The sequence below is a fragment of the Felis catus genome, chromosome B2 (assembly GCF_018350175.1).
Source record: "Felis catus isolate Fca126 chromosome B2, F.catus_Fca126_mat1.0, whole genome shotgun sequence".
Classification (NCBI taxonomy): domain Eukaryota; kingdom Metazoa; phylum Chordata; class Mammalia; order Carnivora; family Felidae; genus Felis; species Felis catus.
In genome coordinates this window covers 142532642-142558005 of record NC_058372.1, presented here as the reverse complement: position 1 = coordinate 142558005, position 25364 = coordinate 142532642, and the positions used below count along the sequence as shown (strand labels likewise).

Sequence of the window (25364 nt, the reverse complement as noted above, 5' to 3'; positions counted from 1 at the left end):
CTTCATTGGATTACTACTTATACCTTATCTACTTTCGAGGAAATTTGGGGAGAATTTACCATAAACGGCATATATCTAATAGAACCATTAAAAGAGGCACATAAAAAAGAAATTGGGTGACAACGGGCATAATTATTGCTGGAATTACTTCCATTGGACATTAAATTTGGCTCACGGTTTCTGGATGCTAAAAAGGAAACGGACACCTAACTTTTCATCTGTAGGTACCTTCTTGGTATCTGACTGTATACCCACAAGAAAAGACTTCTGTATGTCAAAAAAACATAACACTGTGGGCGTAGCTGACAGAAAAGAGCTAAGAGCCTGAACGTATACAGAAAGGACAGCTGCAGAAGTTCACACAGGTGGGAAATCCTCAACTTTGCGAGTAATTAGACGAATTTGATGAAAACCACAGGAAACCACTTGAGACTACCAATGTGGTTTTGCCAAACTGACAAAGTTGAGTTTGCTTTTCAGGATAATTCCTACTGGTGAGGAGGGCACACGCTTCCCGGAGGCGATGTTCCCCACCTTTCACCTTACCCTTTTCTTTCTAGAAATATTCAGAGATGTGCTAAAGATTTATCTACAAAGAAGTCCGCTGCACTTTATTATTTTAGTAATATTATAAACTTCCAAAAATGTAACAGCAAAACTGGAAATTCCCTCACTGTGCAATAGCGATTTGGTTCAATAAATCAAGTCACATTCCAATGATGGAATGAGATGCAGTTATCAGAAATTATATAGCTGATGACAGTTAAGGATATGGAAGAATGTTCTTTGTAAATTATTATGTAAAGAAATAGTATAAAACTATATATATGATTTGATCCCAATTATGTAAATCTATTAGCTTGGCTCATACAAAATTGCCTTTATTTAATCATTTTTACCTAAAAACGTCAATTTCTTATGGTTTAATCTCAATACTCTTAAAAATGTATGTGTTTAGTTATGTGCGTATGTGTGTATATTTATATACACACACAGGGGCACCTGGGTGGTTCAGTCGCTTAAGTGTCCAACTTTGGCTTAGGTCATGATCTCACAGTTTGTGGGTTCGAGCCCCGCATCGGGCTCTGTGCTGATAGCTCAGAGCCTGGAGCCTGCTTCGGATTTTGTCTCCCTCTCTCTCTCTCTGCTCCTCCCCCACTAGTGCTCTGTCTCTCAAAAATAAACATTAAAAAAAAAGAACTATATACACACATATATGTGTGTATATACTCACAAACATACATACATTTCCTCACCAAATAATAGAAATAATGTATATCAAAATGTTAACAAAACATTTCGGGGTGAAGTTATTGTATTTTTAACATTATTTGGTATGCTTTTCTTCACTTCTTTTTTTTTAGTGAAAATATATTACTTTTACACTCCGAACAAATGTAATTTGAAGTCACGTTTCAAGAGATAGGAGGTAACGGGGCCAGAGTGTGGTAGGACAGCTCGCGTACCCTGCCAAGGTCGTGTAAATGAGCACACACTTCCCAGGGGGCAATTGGGCAAAACATATCAAAGCCTTTTAAGTGTTCACACATTTGATTACTCATTCTTCTTCTAAGAATCTATCTAGAGGAAATAAAGAGATGCCAAGATAGTACAGGATGTTCATCACAGAGTTATCTGTAATATGAAATTTTGAATACCTTGATACACTCACTGACAAGAAGGAACAGGTTGAATAAAAGATAATTCATCCATCTGATATATTTTATGCAGTGGTCAGGAAGTGTGTTAATAGCATAAAAAATGTGCTAAATTGAATTTTAAAAGCGACATTTTAGTCCATGTGCTGCTGAAGCAAGCACTAAAAGCCAGAGTAAAACCTACATATAGTCTGATCATATAGTCGTTTAAAAAATTATCAAGTCTGTACATGCACACACATACGCACAACATCACACAGAAAGAAGACTGCAAGAGTATGTGTGTGCATGTGTGTGTGTGGAATTAACAGTGGCTTGTTGAGCGGTGGGATTTTTATTGCCTTCTGTGCACCCTTCTGTATTTCCCAAATATTCTGCAATAAGTATGCATCCCTTCTATGATCAGATGAACAATTCATTTTTAAAGAGAAAAGAAAACTCTCTTTACAAAATGGGAGGAGGGAATGTGGGGGAAGCAGGTGGAGTCATGGGGACCAGCTAGGAGCTACTACACTGTAAGTGGGAATGAGGAGCAGGGAAGATTCTAGCACTGGGGAGGCAGAAATGTCAGGATTTGCTGACTGACCGGATGCGGGGAGGGAGTCAGGTATGATTCTCAGGTGCGTGGATTAAGATTAGGATTAGGATAAGGACGAGGATAAGGAATACGGGCTATGGTAGCCTGCTTCCTGATGGGCTCCAGGGCCCCTTGCCTCCTGACACCCCCTGTGCCGTCCCCTTCCACCCTGAATCGAGCAGACCTGTGTCACCACAGGATAGAGTGGCAATGACAGGGAGAGCTTTCTGAAGCTAGGCCATAAAAGAGATGGAAAGAGACAGAAAGTAGGAAGCAGCATAGAAGTTCCCAGGGGTTCTGTGGAGGTGAGGGAAGGGGAGAGCGTGGGAAGATGACAAATTTCCGAGTATGGATGGTAGTGACGGCTAGACAGCAGGGCGAATGCACTCAATGCCACTGAACTGTGTGGTTAAAAACGGTTAAAATGGTAAATTTTATGCCGTGGGTATTTTACCATAATATATATATATATATATATATATATATATATATATATATATATATTTAAATATAAAAGGGTAGGATTCTGCCTTTGTCTCTCTTGGCCCACGAGCCTGGGGGAGGTCAGCCACCACGTTGTTGTGAACACACTCGAGCAGCCCCGTGGGGAGGCCCAGGTGTGGAGGGACCCAGGGTTCCCGCGACAGCGGCACTAGCTCGCCAGGTACGTGCGTGAGCCCCGGAGAAAGCAGATCCTCCAGCCCCGGGCAAGCCCCCAGCTGGAGACAGAAACCATGTAAAATAATACTGACTGTTTAACCCACTACACTTTGGAGGAATTTCCTACCCAGAAATAGAAAGAGGCACAGATCTGAGCTGTCTCATACTCTCTCGTGGTTTAAACCACCATCTCGTTTCTCTGGCTTCGGATTAGGATGTGGAAGGCTGGGAAGAGCCGTGTTCACACCATTACAGCAAACACTGGATAATACGCAGAATCTGAGTCTGGAACACATCACAGAGCAGGGATTGCCGCGGGCTCCCCATCAGGGCCCACCAGGGGGTGCCAGACAGACCGGAAAGCAGAGGGCTCCCCATCAGGGCCCACCAGGGGGTGCCAGACAGACCGGAAAGCAGAGGGCTCCCCATCAGGGCCCACCAGGGGGTGCCAGAGAGACCGGAAGGTGGGAGGTTCCTGGGAGCGTCTGCTGAGAAGAGGCCCACCTGGTACTCACTTCCTGCAGTTACCATCGCTGTGTTCCCACAGGGCTCCCTTTTTGCCTTTCTCCCTCCAATAATACCTGTCTAACCAATTCCCTAAATTAAATTCTCTTTGCTCAAAGCCCCGCGTGGTTTCCATTTTCCTAACTGGCCCTCAGAGCATACCGCGCGTGGGTTCAAGTCAACTCCTCAACTACTGTGCCAGCTTCTCTCCCAGGGGGCACAGATGTAAGTGAGGTAGAGTTCCCACCTGTCCAGACAAGCCCTCATCACCTCACCCCCACTGCCCTTCCCGACGCCCGCCTGCCAACCCCCACCTACCCCTGGTTTAGCTCACAGAACTATGTGTGCTCCCCCAGCACGGCACTTCTCTGGGTCTTTCCACGCATTCTGAGCGCATCTCGCCCCAAATTGGACAATAAGAAATGAGACACCTCAGCACTGGACGAAGCAAGAGTAGAGGAGGAAGGAGTTGGGGTTTTTTCTTTTTTTGTTGTTTGTTACTTTCACACCTTGGGAGAAACAATAAAAGGATGATTTTGTCTCAGGCTGCCTTTCACTGTCTGATTTTTCTTATCTTACTGATATTTTCATGCTGGTGGAAAGTCAGTGGACAAAAAAGAGAGACCCAGGAGTTCAGGTTCAGTCCTTAGCTCAGGTGGCCGCCATGCTGGTTGCTTCTATTCACTTCTACTCACTGGGAGAGTGCCAGAAAGACGATGAGAAGATAATGAGCATGCACGCGCACACACGCACGTGCACACGCATGCACGCGTGCACACACCTGTGTTCCGGCCTGCAAATCAATTTCCCTGATTCAAATAATGACACTAACACTTTCAACAGTGCATAAAATAGTTGCCAGGAGAGGTCTTCCCAGACTTGTTATTGAGAAATTACAGGAATTTCACTCCCTACAGTCTTACCGTTTGTGAAGTAGAAACTGAGTGAAAAAAAAATGAGAATCTACCACCTGAAGAAGACCCCAGCCCCCCAACAAGAAAATTATTTTTTTTAGTACAGTCTACTCCCCAACATGGGGCTTGAACTCACGACCCCAAGATCAAGAGCCACAGGTTTACCGACTGAGCCAGCCAGGTGCCCCCCCAAAAAAGTATTTTAAAGTCACAAAACAAAGCCTAAAACTTACACCTCACTCTGCCAAGCCCGCCTAGATTATGCCCTAAATGGGGACGACGGCCCCGAGGGGCCAGAGAAAGGAGTTAGTGGAAGAAGCAAATCTTAGTGTGCTCCATAAGGCCTCGGTACACAAACAGATATGTACCTGAGATATGAAACTTTCACAGACGGGTAGTATTTAGGAAATAGTGTTAACAAGGCTGCTTGGGAGAGAAGGGCGGGGGGGGGGGTGTGCGGTGAGAAAAAGGATTGAGAAGCGGTGTCCCAGGTGAGGTCACACGCACTCGCTCACCCTTTTGCTTCAGCCTGCCCGTTAGCACTGTGCTTCCTTCCAGATTTCTGATCAACTTGGCAGAAACATCGTTTTTTTCTCGAGTAAGGGAAGTCAGGAATATGATCCAGCAGAGAATTTAATGCCGACTGAATGTCAACTTCAGCCGACCGTGCCTTTTACAAAAGCTGAGTGTCAACACTCAAACAAATGGCTTCCTTTCCTCACAACGCATCTGGGGTTGTGGCTACATAGCTTCTTTCCGGCAGAAAAAAGGTTTCAAGCCGCCCCATTCCCTCTAGGTCAGCCTGGGCTCCTTGTGTGCAGCCCCCGCTGTCACACACGTCAGAGGATGTGTGTTACCACCATGGACGAATGTGATTCACAGAGCATGTGAGCTCTGCTTTATTTTGATGACACGTGTGTGCGCCTTTGTCTGAAAAGTTGTTTTCCTGTCCATGCGGCTCACATCCTCTGATGTGGGCACCTCTGTTACCGAGGCAGAATTAGTTCTCCCCCTGGTTTCCAGCCCCAGCTACCAATTACACCGCTACATCAGCTTTGCAAAGACTCTGTAAGATATTCTTGTGGTACCCAGACCATATGCGCATTCACGCTCCTACAATCACGACATGTGCTCGCTTCCTAATCATCAACATCTGCTAAATTCTAATCCTGTTCACTCTCCGTGGCCTTCAGTTATTCAGTCATTTTGACCAAGTCTCAGGAACAAGGTATTGTGCTTAGTGCTGTAAGGGACTAGATTTTCAAAGCATAGTTTCTGCTTATGGAGAGAAAGAGAAGTATGCAAATAGTAATACCACATAAGGCACTTGCCACAAATTTTGGAAAAGGTGGACAACCCAGAGCTGCCCGTGTTTCGGAGGAGGGAGACCTCACTCCCACACGCGGGGAAAGGAGGCGGATTTCAGCAGTTAGAACTGAGCTAGAGAGGGGTGGTCTGCAGTCAAAGGCGCTGAGCAGGGTGGGCCAGGGGGCAGGTGGGGGAAAGCATAACTGAACAGAACTAGAGGTCAGAAATAAAGGCCTGCCTACCAGGACCTGTAAAGTTTTGTGTATTCAAATCTTAACACCAAATATTTTAAAACTGGGAATGACAGTATCATTTTACTTTAGTAAAAAACTTAAGGGCATTTACCTTCAGTTGGAAATTTCTTGGCTCGTTCCTCAAAGAACCATTCTCCAGTTTTTATTTTCACATTTCTGAAAAACAAGCAGACAGGAAGCCTCAGATAGCGATGTGGTCGGTGCTGTAGTTGGCTCATAAGGGGGAGGTAGATAGTAACACAAAAGATTAGTCTCGCAAGGTTCCTCAGAGTTCATGTTTCTGATCTCCCCCCGCTAACTTTACAGATCCCCTAGAGAGGTTAAGCAACCTGACTAGTTAAGTGATCTGACTAGTTAAGCAATCTGACTAGTTAAGTGATCTGACTAGTTAAGTGATCTGACTAGTTAGCAGCAAGGCTGGAAGACTGTGCTTGGGTATATTTTACCCTACATGTAATACGTACTTGTAATGTTTGCATACTAACATATGTGTATGACCAACACATATTAAGTACTTAATGTTTTCTGAAGAAACATACAATGAGAAACAAAATTGCCATCAAAATGGTCAATTTATGGGGTGCCTGGGTGGCTCAGTCAGTCGAGCATCTGACTCTTGATTTTGGCTCAGGTCATAATCTCACGGTTCATGGATTCAAGCCCTGTGTTTGTGGAGCCTGCTTGGGATTCTCTCTCATTCCCTATCTCTCTGCTCCTCCTCCGCTTTCTCTCTCATGCATATGCACACGCTCTCTCAAAAGTAAATAAATAAACTTTAAAAAATGATCAATTTATTATGTTTACAGCAGCAAACAGTGGCGTGAAGGATGGTCAACACAAAATCCAACGCTGCCTATTTGGCTAAGAGGGAACTCATCCCTAGGTTAGGTTAAGGTTAGTTTGTGTTAACCACGATGTTTACTAAGAGCTAACAGAGTAGCTGAGAAGTTTCCTGGAAGGCCCTGAAGTCTGGAATATGGGATCAGTGTACTTCATGGAGATCCGGGACCTGGGTCCGAGTGGACCACCTGAGAAAAAGGGGAAATGACCTGTTCTTGCCCAGCTGCTCGGCCAACACCCGCTAGGGTACGTCTACACCCCTACACCTCCAGTCTCGGTCACATGTGGAACAGGATGCAGGGCCCTTTATATGCTCACTGGCTGAAACCAAAGTCCCCAAATGCATTGTGCTCTACAACAGTTCCCAAATTTCTGGAGAAGCCACTGTCAACCTCAAAAAACCTTGGAAATGTAGAATTGTTAACACCCTTTTAGGATACAAAAAAGTAAACACACAGATATTACAAGTTATCCACACCCTTAAAATGATGTGCCACAAAACTTGCCAATTCCTGGGTTATGAAAGTTTAAGAAAAATTAACACTGTACCTTACAAATTCTCGTCTATGTTTACCGAAATAAGTGTTCTCCACTGGGTTCTTTTAGGCTATATATGAACTCAAATGCGTTTTTCTGAATGAATGCTTACAATTGCTGTAAATGTAAGCAAATTCACAAATATATGTCCATCTACATGTTTTTAAAAGAAATACCCTCTTTCTCTACGGAGTTCTAGTGATTGTTAGAAGATACTAACCATCTTTCCCCCTTCATCTAGTTAGAAACTATTATGTTCTCTGATTAGTAAGTAAGCCACGATTCCCAATGCTTAGCGACTAGAACAAGAGAAAAATACACGGGGCATTTATAAATTGTGATAGAAGAATTTTGATAATCAGTCACGACCGTTCAGAGCCAAAATATATAAAATGTTCAACTGTGGTATGTGTCTAGAGAGACAGAGAAAAGTTTGCACCATAAAATTGAATATCTAGTCTTTGAGAACTCAGCACCTCGAAAGGGCCCCCTCTGGTGCAAGAAAGCAAGCAAGGGATCAACCACCAGGGGAAGTTTGGAGAGATAAACTGGCCAGTGGTGAATTCATGTCCCTCAAAGGGCCACACCCACCAATTTCTCCATGCCTGTGGGGGCCTCCTCCGTCTTTATCAGCAGGGCAAGGTCTAAGTATCAGATGAGGAGAGTCAAAGAGCAAAATCAAATGTGGAACCAGGAGGCTTCCATCGAATGGATGAACTCCACTTCCTGGATTTCTTTTCCTGGTGGTGGTGACCCTTTCAGCTAATCAGCCCTGTCGTGCTTTGCAGCCATTATCCTTGTGTCCAAAAGCATCCGTATACAAGCTGGGGCCGGGAATGGGGCAAGGGCTCAGACTGGAAGGAGGTCGGAGCTGAGAATTCATCAGCGAGTCAAACCACCACCCCCTACAGCCAGCAGAGGCTAGGCAGACACAGGTGCCTGGCTGAGAAGTAAGCGCCCAGGTGCAGGGCCAGGAAAGGAGAGCTCAGCGGAGGGAGGGGGGAAGCTGAAGGCACCCGAGTAAGTCAGTGTTTTATTACCAAGTCCTCCTCTAGCCTAGTGCTCTAGGTTTCAGACAGAATTAAAATATACGTCGCCTGGTGCCAGTCATCTAATTGAACATCCCAACTGAGCACTTGCGAAGTTCAACAGGAGCTTATTTGGCAGGACAGATTTGGACACAAACTTGCACAAATTTGGTCTCTCGGGCTTGTCTGTGTTTAAAGAATAGAAGGAGAAAAATGCCACAGTCCTAAACCACATGCCAAACAGCACTTTTTTTTACTTTTGAGGCTGTTTGCTTCGAGAAACAGATTTGAGCGGGATCTCCCTAAACACTTCTTGCAGAACCAGCCGTTCCTAAGCAATGATTCCCTAAGACCCTTAATAAAGGCTCCCTGTGCACACCAATCCCAGCTGCAAAGGGGGGACCATTTGTTGCTCTTATCGTCTAAGACAGAGGTGAGCAGATCTTGCAGTGATGACACCATCACATCTGTCCTCAGTAGGGCCAGCGCAGGGTAGACTGACTCACAGTAACCAGAAGAAGCGTTTATTATTTCTTCCCAGATGATTGATCAGAATCTGCCTATGAAAGCTTCTTGGAATGAAATATGGCCCTTTGTGGCAACGTGGATGGAACTGGAGAGTGTGATGCTAAGTGAAATAAGCCATACAGAGAAAGACAGATACCATATGTTTTCACTCTTATGTGGATCCTGAGAAACTTGACAGAAACCCATGGGGGAGGGGAAGGAAAAAAAAAAAAAGAGGCTAGAGTGGGAGAGAGCCAAGGCATAAGAGACTCTTAGAAACTGAGAACAGGGGCGCCTGGGTGGCGCAGTCGGTTAAGCGTCCGACTTCAGCCAGGTCACGATCTCGCGGTCCGTGAGTTCGAGCCCCCCGTCGGGCTCTGGGCTGATGGCTCAGAGCCTGGAGCCTGTTTCCGATTCTGTGTCTCCCTCTCTCTCTGCCCCTCCCCCGTTCATGTTTTGTCTCTCTCTGTCCCAAAAATAAATAAAAAAAAAAAAACGTTGAAACTGAGAACAAACAGGGTTGATGGGGGGTGGGAGGGCGGGGAGGGTGGGTGATGGGTATTGAGGAGGGCACCTTTTGGGATGAGCACTGGGTGTTGTATGGAAACCAATATGACAATAAATTTCATATGTTGAAAAAAATTAAAAAATTTAAAAAAATTTTTAAAAAAAAGCTTCTTGGAACATTTTCTGAGCTCAGCAATGGGCTAATGCTTTTACATTCCTCAGAATGGAGACTTGCGTCTTTCAAACTTCTTCAATCAATTGCCAAATACATCTCACAAAGCAGAAGCCGAGGGTTGTGGGGACAGCAGAAGATGCAGAACTAGGAGACCTGAATTCCGTGCCTGACCTTGTCAGTAACACTGCATGAGGATCACTATCATTATAAATGCCAAGCTCGTGGTGCATAGCCAGCTCTTACTACACTTCTGGAGGTTCCAGCGTCCGTTTTCATAGCCTTGACCTCTGCTAATGCTGTCATTTCATCAGTAAACAGGAAATAACAGTTGGAAAGCCCTTTGCAAATTCCAGCATACACACTTGTTCAATGATACAATGAACGGATGACCCTAACAGAAAGACAGTCTGACCTGTTACTCTCAGCGAGCAGTGAGCCCAACAGGCCTGTTGGAAGGCAGTGTTATTTTGCATTTAATTACTTGCATCTGCAGATGGCTAGCTGTCCCATCCACGCTGGATGCTCTTCAGAAAGTCAGCATGATGTCCCTGGAGTTGCTTAATGTATCTTCCACCATGCAAAGGACAAGAAGTGGAAAGTTGATCTGCAGAGTCAGGATTCCTAGAAGGCCTAGAGAAGCACGTTTCTCTGGGCAGATCTGTTCTCCACCCAATGTCCTGATGGCCAGGGTGCCTCAAGAGTACCCTGGTGGCTCATCAGACAAACAGGCTGCAAAAAGCCCAAGTGAAGAAGCCTAATACTGTAAAACTGAGATCAACCTAACCGCTTTGCATGAGCTTGTCCACCTGCGTGGTCATTCCCAGCCAGAGCAACCTTGTGCATGCAGACAGCTGATTTTTTTTTTTTTTTACTTCAAATAATCTTGCATCTAAGATGGTTTTTAGTTACAAAGCAAAACAGGTTTTTGTTTTTTTTTTCCTGCCAGCTCAGTAGATCGGCTTTCAACATTTTTACAGGAAAAAAAAGACTGATCATTGTGATTAAATCCTCGGTAACTAGGGGAGGGCTCGGGGAATCGAGATGAAGATACAGAAATGACTGTATCGAGCTGTCACCACCACTTCTTGCGAAACATTAATAACTCTGCCTCACTGGACCGCAGAGAGAAGGCAGGTCCCCTCTGTGTCACTCTCAGGGCTGTATCCACAGCCCCAAGCGTGACTGAGGAGCAGGGCAGGGGCCAGTGAATGCAAGCAGCTTGGTGAATGAGTAAAAATGCCCAGCTCTGTGGGGAGCACCCTGGGGACTGAAGAGACAGGCTGGGACCCTGCTGGCGGTAAGCACTGAGGTCTAATGTGTGTCAGACTCAGGCACCGGGCAGAAACCGTAAATGAGGAAAGCGGGCCATTGTGAGACAGTAAGGAGGAGTGGGCGCCGTGGCGAACGGGAGAACCCACGGCCCATTTTAAGACATTAAAACGATAAATATTAGACTTCACGCAGGCCCCAAAATAAACAAGGCCTGTGGGCTTATGCAGCCTGTTGGCCACAAGTTTGTGACTCTTGGTTTGTTACATCGGATAACTAATTGACAAAAGTGAGAAAAATTCCACTGTGGCCGCACAGAGCTGCGCTTAAGACCTCAACAATAAAAATCAGATTAGAGGGACGCCTGGGTGGCTCAGTCGGTTAAGCATCTGACTTTGGCTCAGGTCATGATCTCACAGTTTGTGAGTTTGCGCCCTGCATTGGGCTCTCTGCTGTCACCGCAGAGCCCACTTTGGATCCTCTGTCTCCTATCTCTGCTCCTCCCCTGCTTGCATGCTCTCTCTCAAAATAAATTAGTAAACTTCAAAAAAAAAATCGGGTTAGATGCTGCACATCACCCTGTCTTCCCCAGAGATTGAAGGGGGGGGCTTCCCCATCACTCCCCTGCACCACCACATGAATGGCGAGAGATACGGAGCATGTAATAACTGAAGAGACAATGGAGAGCCTCTGACAAAATGCCAGCCGGCAGGAGAAACGGAGTCCCGAAGACCAGAGAAGCGGCCTTCTCAGAAGGTGCACCACAGGGGAATCCAGGGCACATTCCAGAAAGCACTTCGTTTTCAAAAGCACCTAAGCCCAGCCTCCAGGAGAAGAAAACAGAAAGACATAAGGACAAGCCAGGCTGACATGAAGAGACATGAAGAGACTCTTTTCAGAAAGAAAAATCTAGGAAACTAACAACACAAAAGCAGGGTGGCTGCTGACCAACCAGAAGGAACAGAACTAAGGGCCTAGGAAATGGAATCAGTGACACAGACTCAGTAGAGGCGCTGTTCTAGAACATGAGCAGAAAAGAAAAGACATTAAATGTTGCAGGAGAAGATAATACAAATGGGGGATAGGGAACAAAGCCAACCTACATATTAAAAGGTATTTTTTAAGAAGCAAGGGCAAGGGGCATAAAAGATCATCAGAATAGTCACATCCAACTGAAGAAAATGTTACTGAGTCAAAAAACAAGCTGACCTTCACCCTGCCCCCCCCCATTAGGACGACTATTATCAAAAACAGGGACACCTGGGTGGTGCAGCTGGTTAAGCGTCCAACTCTTGATCTAGGCTCAGGTCATGATCTCACGGTTTGTGGGTTTGAGCCCCGCGTTGGGCTCTGCACTGATGGTGCAGAGCCTGCTTGAGATTCTGTCTCTTTTTCTCTCTGACCCTCTCCTGCTGGTTCTCTCTCTCTCTCTCTCTCAACATAAATAAATAAACATCAAAAAATAAAAACAAACCAACCAACCCCTGAAAATAACAAGTGTTAACGAAGACGTGGAGAAGCGGGAGTCCTTGTACACTCTTGGTGGGATTATAAAATGGTGCAGCTACTACGGGAAAGAGTATGAAAAAATTAAACATGTGAGGACCATATGAGCCTGCAATACGTCCCAAAGAACTGAAAGTAGGGTCTCAGAGATATTTGCACACCCATGTTCACAGCAGCATTTTTTACAACAGCCAAAATGTAGAAGCGACTCAAGTGTCCATCAACAAACTAATGGCCAAACAAAATGTGACATACTTGCCCTATGGAATGTACAGCCTTAGAAAGGAAGGAAACCTGCAGTATCGCTGCAACACGGAGGAGGCTTGAGGACATCACGCTTAGTAAAATGAGCCGGTCATAAAAAGACAAGTACTGTACGAGTCTACGTCTAGGAGTACCTAGAATATGCAAATTTACAGAGACAGAAAATAGAATGCTGGTTTTCAGCAGAAGGAAGAAATAGGGTGTTGTTGTTTAACGGGTACGAAGTTTCAGTTTTGCGAGATGAAGAAGTTCTGGAAACAGATGGTGGTGATGGTCATACAACATGAACAGACTTAATGCCACTGAACTGTAGACTTAAAAATCGTTAAGTAGTAAATTTTATGTTGTATATATTTTACCATGATTTAAAAATATATATATATATATTTTAAATCATGGTAAAATTATATATATATATATATATATATATATATATATATATATATATAAACAAGCGGGGCACATGGGTGACTCAGTCAGCTGAGCGTCCAACTCTTGATCTCAGGTCAGGTCCTGATGCTGGGATTGTGGGATGGCTCCATGCTGAGCGTGGAACCTGCTTCAGATTCTCTCTCTCTCTCTCTCTCTCTCTCTCTCTCTCTCCCTCTGCCCCTGCCCACTCCCACTTGCACAACACTCTCTCTCTCTCAAAACAAAACAAAACAAACAAAACAAAACAAAAGCAAGAAATCCAAGGGATAGCTCAAAGGAGCTTGAGGAAAGGCTACTGGTGTCATCCTCAAATATGCCATGACTCAGACAATATGCCACCCACTTACTCTTCTGGGGCAAAAAATCCTTCAAGAGGCACTTTAGTTTACTGAAAAATGAATCAAAGTGAAGAACTTGCCCATTGGGAAATCATGGTCTCAAAAGATTGGCAACTAGTGCCTGAATCTATTAAAATTTAGACTTAGTTTACTAATTGTAAATATAATCCTAAAACCATGCAGGTGACAAACATAATTACTGAGGGAGATATTATAAAACATAAAAGTAATAATTTATAACAATATAGATACTTCAAAATATTTGACAAAATGAATAAAATTTATAAAACGTTCCTGTCTCTGTGGATTCCCGTCTCTACTCTGGATACCGCACGTGAGTAGAATCATACATTTTTCCTTCTAGCTTATTTCACTTAGCATAATATTTGCAAGGTTCATTCACATTTTAGCATGTGTTAAATTTTCATTCTTTTTTATAGCTGAATGATATTCCATAGCATGTTTATGCCACATTTTTTTTAATCCCTTCATCTGTGGATGGACACTGGGTTGTTTCCCCCTTGTGACTATTCTGAATAATGCTGCCATGAACACCAGCTTATTATCTGAATATGTGAAAGCTACAGATTGTTGTCAAAACCAACATTAATATTTTCATTTTGCTATTTCAGGTGGCAGAAGGCTTTACAATACATTAGCTCTTAGGATCTGTCAGCATTCATTCATTCATTCATCCATTTATTTTAGGTAGGTTTTATGCCCAACATGGGCTTGAACTCACGAGCCTGAGATCAAGAGTCACATGCTTAGGGTGCCTGGGTGGCTCAGTTGGTTAAGCATCCACCTTCAGCTCAGGTCATGATCTCATGGTTTGTGGGTTCAAGCTCCACATCGGGGTCTGTGCTGACAGACAGTTCAGAGCCTGGAGCCTGCTTCAGTCTGTGTCTCCCTCTCTCTCCGCCTCTCTCTCTCTCTCTCTCTCTCTCTCTCTCTATCTATCTATCTCTGCTTCTCTCTCTCTCAAAAATAAATAAACATTAAAAAAATTTTTTTTAAGTCACATGCTCAACTGAGCCAACCAGACACCCCAGGATTTATCAGCATTTACAAGGTTCAAATTTTAAATACTTGCAGTTCCTAAATCGAACTGAAAATGAACTCAGATACCTTTAACACATAAGATTATACATTATCTAGGATGTTATGTGCATCCTACCATCCTTTCCCAAGCATAAGGCAACATAAATTTACTGCCCCTAGATTATGGAGCCTTAAATATAAAGTAACCATTGAAAGAGGACTCTGTTCAAGTTAACAATTTCACTGCCTTGTTAGCAAGTTTTTACAATTTTCAAAGGGGAAGAAATAATTGATTTCTTATCTGATGACTTCATTTCTGTTGTTATAAAAGTATCCTTCATATGGGTAGAAAAGTACATAGCAGAATTAGGCAGACATATTTCTTTCCATTTGTTTATTTGTGGTTTATTAAATTTATTTTAGAGGGGGAGAGAGTACACAAGTGGGGGAGAAGGGCAAAGAGAGAGAGCATCCTAAGCAGGCTCCGTGCTCAGCACAGAACAGATGTGGGGCTTGATCCCAGGACCCTGGGATCATGACCTGAACCAAAATTAAGAGCCAATGCCCAACTAATTGGCTGAACCACCCAGGCACCCCTCTTCCCTTTTAAAGAAATAGTTTTGTTAATTTCTTTAAAAAAAACATTAAGTAAGTGTAAGTTTGAATCTGACAAAGATATCACAAAAGCGAATTCCATCATTACCAAAGCATCCTAAAGATAGAAGAAGGTGTTTCAGACCTCATACAGAGGTCAGCTTTAACATTAGCGAGAAATCCGTGGGCAACTTTCTTTCAACAAAAATACTGATTCTTAAATATCTGCATTAATGGAACGGTACAGGAGTTGAAACATCTAAAATCGCCAAATCCACGCATGACTTCTCTCTGGCGTTGCAATGTGCTTTGGTCTGACCTAAGGGCATGGGTAGGCTGTTGGGGAAATTCCCATGAAGACATGACTTCAAAGGACCCACCAGCCTGCCCAGCATCCCTACGCCTGCCAGTACCCTTAACTCTAGCTCAGAGTGTTAACTGAGGCAACACTTCCCTAGCAGGCAAAGTGCCGGCTGGGACGGCAGCCTCCTCGCTCTGACCTTCCCTGTCGGGTGAAAAGTTTCAGCTCGGCTGAGTGAGGTCACAATGTCAAGTATGAATAAGGGAATTAATGGTACGGAAAGCTTACTAATCTCAAAGAAAGGTTTTAAAAGCAAGAGCCTGCCATGACTAATCAAGCACTGATCGCAGAAGAAATTTCAGCCTCGACAAAAGGAATGATAGTCAAACTACTGTGAAGGTATTCCCTTTGGTACGCACAAAATACTTTTCAAAATAAAAATTTTCTCAAAATGTCCTATAAATGTCTACCTTTTTACTGTATGTTTTAGTAGCATAAGACTTCAAAGAATATTAAATAGTCATTACTTCCATCTGGTCAATGGATTAGAAAGGACGTCATGATCCTACATCTGATTACCATCTATCGCATTCCTAGAGAAAGCAATATACACAAGCCGTGTGAAACAGCCATGCTGTTGTGAGGACCAAAGCAGATGCCATCTGTAAGTCAGAACTGACAGGAAAAAAACACTTCATTTTCAAAGAACAAAAGGCTTTTCCCTTGTGAAATTAGATTCAGTGGCTAATCTCTCAAAAATGTGCAACAGGGGCACCTGGGTGGCTCAGTTGGTTAAGCGTCCGACTTCAGTTCAGGTCATGATCTCATGGTTCATGGTTTCCAGTCCCGCATCTGGCTCTGTGCTGACAGCTCAGAGCCTGGAGCCTGCTTCAGATTCTGTGTCTCCCTCTTCCTCTGTCCCTCCCCTGCTTGCACTCCATCTCTCTCTCTCTCTCTCTCTCTCTCTCTCTCTCTCTCTCAAAAAGAAATAAACATTAAAAAAAAATTTAAGAAAGAAAGAAAATGTGCAAACATACAACTATGTGAAATATTTTACTCAATATATTTAACTTGTGTATACTTTTTGGTGTGAAACACATGAGCATAGTTTCCATCAGCAATGTTCAAAACCAGATTAGAAAAATTGCTTCTTGGCCTTTCGGCTGAGATCAAGTATTAAAATGAGATTAGAAAAAAAAATCAGGTCTTGAAATAGAAGACAGGCAGCAAAGAAATGTCACTTTAACCCTGGCATCAAACTAAACTCCTTCTTTTCCAGCCCTTCCATACCACACCCATCATTCAATTTCTTTTCAATATTTCGTAGAGTTAGACCTTTTACTCACACAAAGAGCAGAAGTGTTTACAATAATGACCGCAAATTATTCCATTCTCATACATTGGCTATTTCCCTTGATGGGGATAAAGTGGGGATTCAGTATTTTATCAAAACATGGGATTAGGAAAACACTGGGGGTAGCAGTCTGGAATTTCAAAGATTATATTTTCCAAACTCTGGGAAGTTTAGCTTTAAACAGGAAATACAATTGTTAGAGAACTTGTCTTGAAATGTCACTTGATTTTCAACAACAATTATTTTACGCATTGCAAAAAATACGTCATCCTCTAATGATATCTTTACATCTAAATCCCAATCTAAAATGTATTTGGACGACAACAACAAAAATCCCCTTTAATAAATTCCAAAATTGTATTTAACCCTTACTGCTCTGCAGCATTAATGCAAATCCCAACGTGAGAACTAAGAACGTGACAATAAATGCCAACGTCTGTATCAGTTTGGAACGGGACACGCTTAGGTTTCTGTCTGTTAGCCTCAGGCATAGTTCATCACAGGAATGTGAGCAGCCCATACTCTGAAATCAACAGTACTGCCCCCTACCATCTGAAACCCTAACTCTAAAATCTCTGCTCTAGTTATTTTATGAATAGCAAAAGTGCCTAATGAAACCGAGAAAGCATTCCAACAAATCTCTGAGGCTAAAGAATGAATGAATGATTGTTTATGGTCACAGCCGATTACGAAGCAAGAGAAACGATCACAGTTTGAAGAGAAAATGTCTTGAACATGTGTAAGTCCTCAGCAATCTACTTCAGGGAGATGAGCAGGTTTTTTCTAGACATGTGGAATTTGATGCTATTGCACAATAAATAATTTTGAAGGGAAAACAATCAGTGTGAACCTAAGTCATCAACCTCAATCTTATTTTTTAAAACAAAAGCTAAAACAAACAAGTAAATATAAAGTTTAGTCTCCTTGACCTATTTCAACATGGTTGTTAACCTCGTGCCATTTCATTGCGGAAACTGTCCGTATACTTGAGGGTGGGGGGTTGTGGTAATCAACCAAAGAAGCAAGGATATTTATGTCTCTTTCTCTTCTTTCCTTCTCCTAAATCAGCCTCTTTGGATGGCTCCTGCTAAGGACAATATACGTCTCCTCACGACTGGAAGCAACCTTCAACCAACTTTGTTCTCCCAAGTCCTTTCCAACTTGTCTTTGTTTCCTGGGGTCTTTTCTTACTGCTTCTCTTTTACTCCCGAGTTCTTTTCGCCTCCAGCCTCATCACTTCATAGCCCCTTCACTGCAAAGACTCTCTTGGATCATTGGCCTTCATCTTCCTGTCCCCTGGGTTGCCCTGCAGAACGCTGGTCCACTTTGGTATGGCTTTCTTTTGGCAATGGTTCACACCCCATTTCCTACGGTCCAATATCCAAGGTCTTCTCTCTCTCTTTTTTTTAATGTTTATTTATTTTTGAGAGAGAGAGAAAGAGAGAGAGAGGGCCCAAGCAGGCTCTGTGCTGATACAGGGCTCGACCCCACGAACTGTAAGATCATGACCAGAGCCGAAATCAATAGTTAGATGCTTAACTGGCTGAGCCACCCAGGTGCCCCCAAGATCCAAAGTCTTTTGAGTGGCTTTTCTCCCTTCAGGTAGGACGGGGCAGAGATCTAGGAGGGATAGGATTCAGGAGACCAGGGTTTTCATCTAACTGACTCCCTGACCTTGGGCTAACTTTCTTATGTCTCTTAGCCTCTGTTTCTTCACCTGTAAAATTAGAATAATAGTTGAAGCTGCCCCATAAAACTGTTTTAAGGTTTAAATGAAACATGCAGTGTAATGAAATGCTAAACACTCATTCCCACACTGTCCTCTCTTCCTGAGGATGCCTGTCTCCCTCTCTCCCACTGACCCTCTTCCAGAAATACTCCAACCACGGATACTCTGAAAGTCCCCTCAAACCAGCTCAGCCCTCCATCCTCTGAGCTCCTCGTGACCTTTAGCAGCTCTTGGAGAGAAAACCTGCCTGTAGCAGAAACCTCAAAGGTCTCCTGGAACCTCCACAGAACCCCTAGGCACATTCCATAGGTCCTTTGCACCAATTTGTAAGTTGGTTTTATTTATTTATTTATTTATTTATTTATTTATTTATTTATTTATTATTTATTTTAATGTTCATTTATTTTTGAGAGAGAGAGACAGACAGACAGAATCTGAAGGAGGCTCCAGGTTCCGAGCTGTCAGCACAGAGCCTGACGTGGGGCTCGAACTCACAAACTATGAGATCATGACCTGAGTCAAAGTCGGACACTTAACCAACTGAGCCACCCAGGCACCCCTGGTTTTACTTTTTTAAAACTGCTAGCCTACTCCTTCTTCTTTCTGGATTTAAAAAACCTCCTTCCCTCCTCCTGGTTCCATGATGGATCCACTTCTTCCCAAGGACTGAGTCTCCAGCTGAAGGTGACCCAGGGAGAGGAAAACATGGGGCTCAATCACCCCTCTAGGACCCAGCTCAGTTATGACTGTCAAATACTCTAAAGTTTTACCAGGCTCTGCTGTGGCCCTGAAATAGGATAGCAGGGCAGGGTGACAAAACCAGAGAGAGGACATAGGGCTGCAAAGAAAGGAGAACGAGAAAGTGTGTGTTGTTATAAATTATTTCCTTCTCTCCCCATACAATTTCCTGAGGCAATGGACTCCTAGTAATGCAATTATCTTAGGTATTTTGAAAAGCAACCTTATTTCAAAATAAGGAAGCCAAGGTTTTAGAAATCACACTCTGTGTCCTTAGCGGGTAGAGTTACAAGAGCCAGGACACGACGCCCTCTCGGGTGGAGAGATTTCAACACCGCCGGCTTCCTGGGAGATTGCCTCAGCCTTGTCCTTTTGTTTTGATTTTTAACTTATAGTTAACTATTAGAAGACAAAAAAAAAAAAATGCTGAATTTAATCCCTTAGCGGGCAATGTTTACCATTAGACTTCAAATACATATGGCTGACTGAAACGAGGGAAGAAAATCTTAAGACCTTTCCAGACATTCTTTGGAATTGTTTCCCGCTCTCTCTAGAGCCCGGGCCTACGTGAGCACAGTGTGGCCGGCTCACAGCACATCTCCGTCTTTCCTTCTCAAGGTAAGAAAAGCCTGCAGGGCTTGAGCAGGGAGCACTAGCAAAAGGAGAAAAGAAAAGCCTGAAGGACACTGGCCTCCACAAACCAAGGAGCACATATAAAATGTGCAGACTCAGCTGACTGAAGTCTGATTTCGCAGCTGCCACAGAAGTAAAGGAGCAAAGCAAAAGCTGGTCAAACCACTTCTCTCTGGATGAGGGATTGAAATGAAGCCTCGAGAAGGGACAGGAGGTTTGAGGCGATTAATGGCAGGCGCCCAATAAACACAAGCCTCCAGTTTAGGGGGAGAGAAAACCCTGCCAGCGCACGCACACCACGTGATCTCTGTCCAGGGCACTAGCACTTCTGCAGCAATATTTAGAAGTTGTTTTCAAATCTCAAAGTCTCCAATGATTCTCCTAGACTCACACCAAGCAAACATTTCTCCCTCCCTCTGCGTTCTGCGATGCCCTCGTGCACGCTGACCCCAGCAGACAGAAACACCGCCTCTTGCGTTTTCAAGGAATCGATGACCAGTGCGTGCTTGCTTTGAAAAGCAGGAACCCGGGACGCCTGGGTGGTTTGGTCGGTTAAGCGTCCGACTTCGGCTCAGGTCATGATCTCACGGTCCGTGAGTTCGAGCCCCGCGTCGGGCTCTGGGCTGATGGCTCGGAGCCTGGAGCCTGTTTCCGATTCTGTGTCTCCCTCTCTCTCTGCCCCTCCCCCGTTCATGCTCTGTCTCTCTCTGTCCCAAAAATAAATAAACGTTGAAAAAAAAAATTAAAAAAAAAAAAAAAGCTGCTGCCTATAGATCTGGCTTCCAATCAGCCCGAAACTAGGTTCTAATAGATCTTTCCTTTTGGAATGCTGACAGGTCTTAGCACACCAACAGAGCCCTATCGAGCATTTGGGGGGTGGGGGGCTCAGTCGGTTAAGCATCCAACTTTGGATCAGGTCATGATCTCACAGCTCATGAGTTTGAGCTCTGCACTGGGCTCTGTGCTGACAGCTCAGAGCCTGGAGCCTGCTTTGGATTCTGTGTCTCCCTCTCTCTCTGTCCCTCCCTCACTCATGCTCTGTGTGTGTGTCTCTCTCTCCTTCAAAACTAAATAAACATTAAAAAATTGAAAAAGGAGGAATAAATCAGGCTGCTTGGGCAATCACAAGGGTTGGGGAAGACAAGAAAGAGCTAGGGCAAGGTTGAACGACAAGGTTCATCACCCATACAAGTCCACTCCTTCAAGATGGGGAGAGGTTGCTGTTTGTCCTAATGTATAGAAACACATAGAGAAAGTCAAGCCAAATGAAGACACAGAGAAGTACATTCCAAATGCAAGAAGAAGACGAAATCTCAGAAAAAGGCCTTAATTTAACAGAGATAAAGATAAATCTGTCTGATAAAGGAGTCAAAGTAACGGTCATAAAGATGCTGGGCAGACTCAGGAGAAGACCAGATGAATGTGGTGAGACCATCAACAAAGAGAGAAAAGATCAGCACATGCCAAACAGAAGTCACAGAGCTGAGGCATAACTAAGGGGGTTCACCAGCAGACCAGACGAAGCAGAAGAACAGATCAACAATCTGGAAGACATAGCAGTGGAGCTCACCCAAACAGCAGCAAAGTGAAAAAAAAAAAAAAATGAAGACAACCTAAGAGCCCCATGGGACAACATCAAGTGGAATAATTAACATTCACATTACAGGGTCCAGAAGGAGAAGAGAGAGAAAGGAGCAGAAAATTATTTGAAGAAATAATGGCTGAAAAGTTCCCTAGCCTGGGAAGAAAAACAGCCAGACAGGCCCAGGAATACCAGAGAGTTCCACGTAAGACAAATCCAAAGAGATCGCACAAAGCCCAGTATAATTAAATGTCAAAAGTTAAAGATAAAAAGAGAATCTTAAGAGCAACAAGAGAAAACAACTTGCTACATACAAGGAACCCCCATAAGATGATCAGCAGATTTTTTCATTAGAATTTGCAGGCCAGGAGAGAGTGGGAAAGGAAGTACTGAAAGGAAAAAAACTTCCAACCAAGAATGCTCTACCCGGCAAGGTTATCATGCAGAATTGAAGCAGAGATTAAGAGGATGGTAGTAAGATTTACTGTGCCAATCACTTTGCAATGCATAAAAATATCTAGACATTATGTTGCACACCTGAAATCAATATAACGTTATATGTCAATTATACCTCAAAAAGATATTTTTAAAAATAACATGAGGCATGTGAGTGGCTCAGTTGGTTGAGCATCCAACTTTTGATTTTGGCTCAGGTCATGATCCCAGGGTCATGGGATTGAGTCCGCTTAAGGCTCCACACTGAGCATCGAGCCCGCTCAAGATTCTCTTTCTCTGTCTCTTTCTTTCTCTCTCTCTCTCTCTCTCTCTCTCTCTCTCTCTCTCTCTCCCTCTCGGCACCTGGGTGGTTTGGTCAGTTAAGTGTCCAACTCTTGATTTTGGCTCAGGTCATGATCTCACAGTTCATGGGGCCAAGCCCCATGTTGGACTCTGAACTGATAGTGCAGAGCCTGCTTGGGATTCCCTCTCTCCCTCTCTCTGCCCCTCCCCCTGCTTGTGCACTCGCTCCCTCTCTCTCAAAATAAATAAATAAACATTTAAAAAAAAAAAAATTCTCTGTCTCTGCCCCTCCCCTGCTCGCGTGTACACACACACACACTCTCTCTTTTTTTAAAGTTTATTTATCTTAAGAGAGAGGAAGAAAGTGCAAGCCAGGGAGGGGCAGAAAGAGAGGGAGACAGAAAATCCCAAGCAGGTTCTGCATTGTCAGCACAGAGCCCGATGCGGGGCTTGAACCCATAAACCACAAGATCATAACCTGAGCTGAACTTAGACACTTAACCAACTGAGCCACCCAGGCACCCCTCCTCTTAAATAAATAAATAAATAAATAAATAAATAAAGCTACACAGAATCATTCTAATATTCCCTAGGTTAAAATTCACTCCACTTTCTCTGAAAGAGATAAATTAAGCTCTGAGAAAACTTCGGCACCTAGTTACAAAATCCAAATGGATCTTAACTCCTGGGTTAGCCCATCCTCAGCCATTACAAACAAACGTTTGCAAATTTAAAAATATCTTTTTTATTTAAAAAATTTATTTTTAAATTATTAAAATTTCCAAGTCTAGAAAGGTAGCTTTGTATTAAGCACTCTATGAACCTTTGAGGAGGGACAGCTCTCTCTGTCGGGGGTGTGTCTGGGACCGTCTCCAGGGCTGAGTCCACGGGAGGAATTGAACACCCGGGCAATCTCACCTGTCCTCAAAGCACACGGTGCACTTCCAGGCGCGGGTCCTCCGCAGGAAGACTCGGCACTCGGAGCACACGCGGTGGCTGCAGCCCTTGCACACGGCCCCCCGGTTCAGCAGAAGCCCGAGCTGGCACTGGCAGCGTGCGCAGGACTTCTCTTTGTATTCCGGGCTCACACTCCTTGCTCCTTTCCACCTGAGATGCTGCAGGTGCGTCTTCAGTTTCCTGCGACCCAAAGAGTCAAACGATGAGACAGGAGTGAATGGAAGGACAGGTGCGAGGCACACTCCTACGCGGCAAGAGCCCCAACGCTGCTGCTCACAGCACGAGAAGGCAGACGGCGCTTTGGCCTCCGACACCCCCAGGCGACAACATGGCCCTGAAAGCGAGGGGTCTCACTCAACCTTCCAAAAAGAGGCTCAGAGATTTTCTCAACTGTGAAACAGAGATGAGAAAAAGGTGATCTCCCAGGGATGCTGAGAAGACCAAATGGCAAAGCATAACAAACTCCTGGCACAGATGAGTTAGCTACTCACTTTGTTCTAGGCTCATCCCTCCACACCCAAAGGGCGTCATAATGGTTAGCAAGAACAGTGGGAGAAGAAAACAAAACAAAACAAGGCAAAACAAAACACACATACACACAAAGCGTGGCATCAATTTTAATACAGAAGGCATAGAAAGAACTATAAAGATAGAACATACACACTTGCTATTGTCATAAGTTATCCAACACAATTATTCAACTGATGCTATGCTTTTGCTACTGTTTTTGTTTGTTTGTTTGTTTTTGTTTTTTAATGGGTGGTCAGTTCACCCCCAATACCTATTTCCCCTAGACAATAGCACAGGTGCAAAGGGACCTTACACTGGACCCCAGAGAGGCGTCATTAACCAGAATACTCTTTTATGAAATGTCTCTGCCACCTACTTTTAGAAGAGAGAAGCCAGTCCCAAAGAAATAGCTTACATTCAACTTGCAGGATTGGCGCTACAATCAGGGCAAATGTCCCTTTGTCCCTCTGGAACAAAGCTTCCTTTCCACGGTGTCCATGTTACTTTGTTGATATTCAAAATGATGTTTCTAAATCACTGAAAGACCTCTAATCATCAAAGACAATTCCATTTTGTTCAGTGTATTCTATTTTTTAGTGGAAGAAAGTATAAGTACATTTAGACAGACAAGGAAAGAAACTGCCTATTGCAGATCAGTCAGGGAACTGGCTGAGCAGGTTCACATTTTACACTCCCCTCCCCTCAAAGCCAACTTGTTAGCAAAAGCACACAAAGAAAAAGACGGGGAAGGATTGCACCAGATCTGCCGCAGGATCGCACAACGGAGGCAGCCCTTCCCTGGAGGTCTTTCCCTTGAGAGGTATAGTAGAGGCTTGAACATCTTCCTTTGAATTATTCCCAGGAAGTAGCAAAGCGACAGGCAGCAAACAACACACTTATCACAGAAAGGCATATTTTTAAGTGAATGACAAAAGCAGCCTCCCTCCTCCCTTAGGGAAGCTCAGTCACACGGCGGGGGCCACCTGGCCTCCACCCCTCACTGGGACGCCCCGTGGGCAGCAGGAAGCCAGCAGCCAGCCAAGTGGCATCGGGCTGTGCTGTGCGCAGGAAAAGCCCAGCTCCCAGGGAATCGCGCGGCGCGGGGACAGCATACCGGATCCTCTCCTCCTCGGTGTTTTGAACCGCCTGGTCTCGGTACAGGACCTGGAGGATGACCTCGCGTTCCAGTTCCTGGAGGGAATTCAGACTGACTTCCCCGGCCATTCCGTCTCTCGTGCGCGGACCCGTGTTGAGTGTCGCTCCACGACCGAGCCCCCTGGCTGGGGGTGGGTGAGCTCAGAGCCTCCAGGAGCGGCTCCGTGGCTTGAAAGCGCTCCCTCTCCTATGTCATTGGCAACTCTCTGGCTTGTGGCTCTTTTTTTTCCCTTTTTAACTGCGTCACGCTCCTCAGGGAGAAGAAAGCCCCAAGAGGCTGTCCCTCAGCTGGACTGGTGGCTCCCAGAGCCTCGGGCCACCGGAAGACCCTTTCCACCGGCCCCGCTGCCGCCTCCGAGGTCCGTCGAAGACAAGAGTGTTATCTCTTTTCTGGGTTTTTGCCAGAGATTGTTATAAATCAGGCAGGGCTCTAAGCAGATAATTTCTGCGCAAAGCGGAAGCGAGCCCGGGTCAGAGGAAACTTACGAAAGGCGGTGAGAAGACTATCGAGGACGTTTAGAAAATAACCTTCGCCTCCAATGCTTTCAGGTCAGCAGTAATGGTAATTAAAAGCCCAGCCAGGTCAACACCTGTAGAAAAGACAGCAACAAAAGTGGCATCATTTTCCTGGCTTGCGTTCGCCCGCGGCATTATTTCAGAAACACCGAGTGTTCCACACGGACCCGTGCACTTTCTGCCACGGCGATAACGTAAGAATTTAACTTTTATTAAATTGGCCTTCTCATGTTTCTCA

The 25364-nt window shown here is 44.4% G+C and overlaps 1 protein-coding gene across 8 annotated transcripts in view; it reads right to left on the bottom strand.

The window, feature by feature from the left end:
- The window catches only part of SYTL3 (synaptotagmin like 3), a 94023-nt gene that overhangs the window by 56846 nt on the left and 11813 nt on the right, over positions 1-25364 (bottom strand). For all 8 annotated transcript variants that reach the window (XM_019831441.3, XM_045058310.1, XM_019831440.3 and 5 more), the window contains exons 3-5: positions 24570-25200; positions 22907-23125; positions 5967-6031 (exon numbers count right to left, since the gene is read on the bottom strand). In XM_019831441.3, the coding sequence (XP_019687000.3) occupies positions 5967-6031; positions 22907-23125; positions 24570-24679 (394 nt within the window). In that variant the 5' untranslated portion in view covers positions 24680-25200. The remainder of the gene's footprint in view (positions 1-5966; positions 6032-22906; positions 23126-24569; positions 25201-25364) is intronic.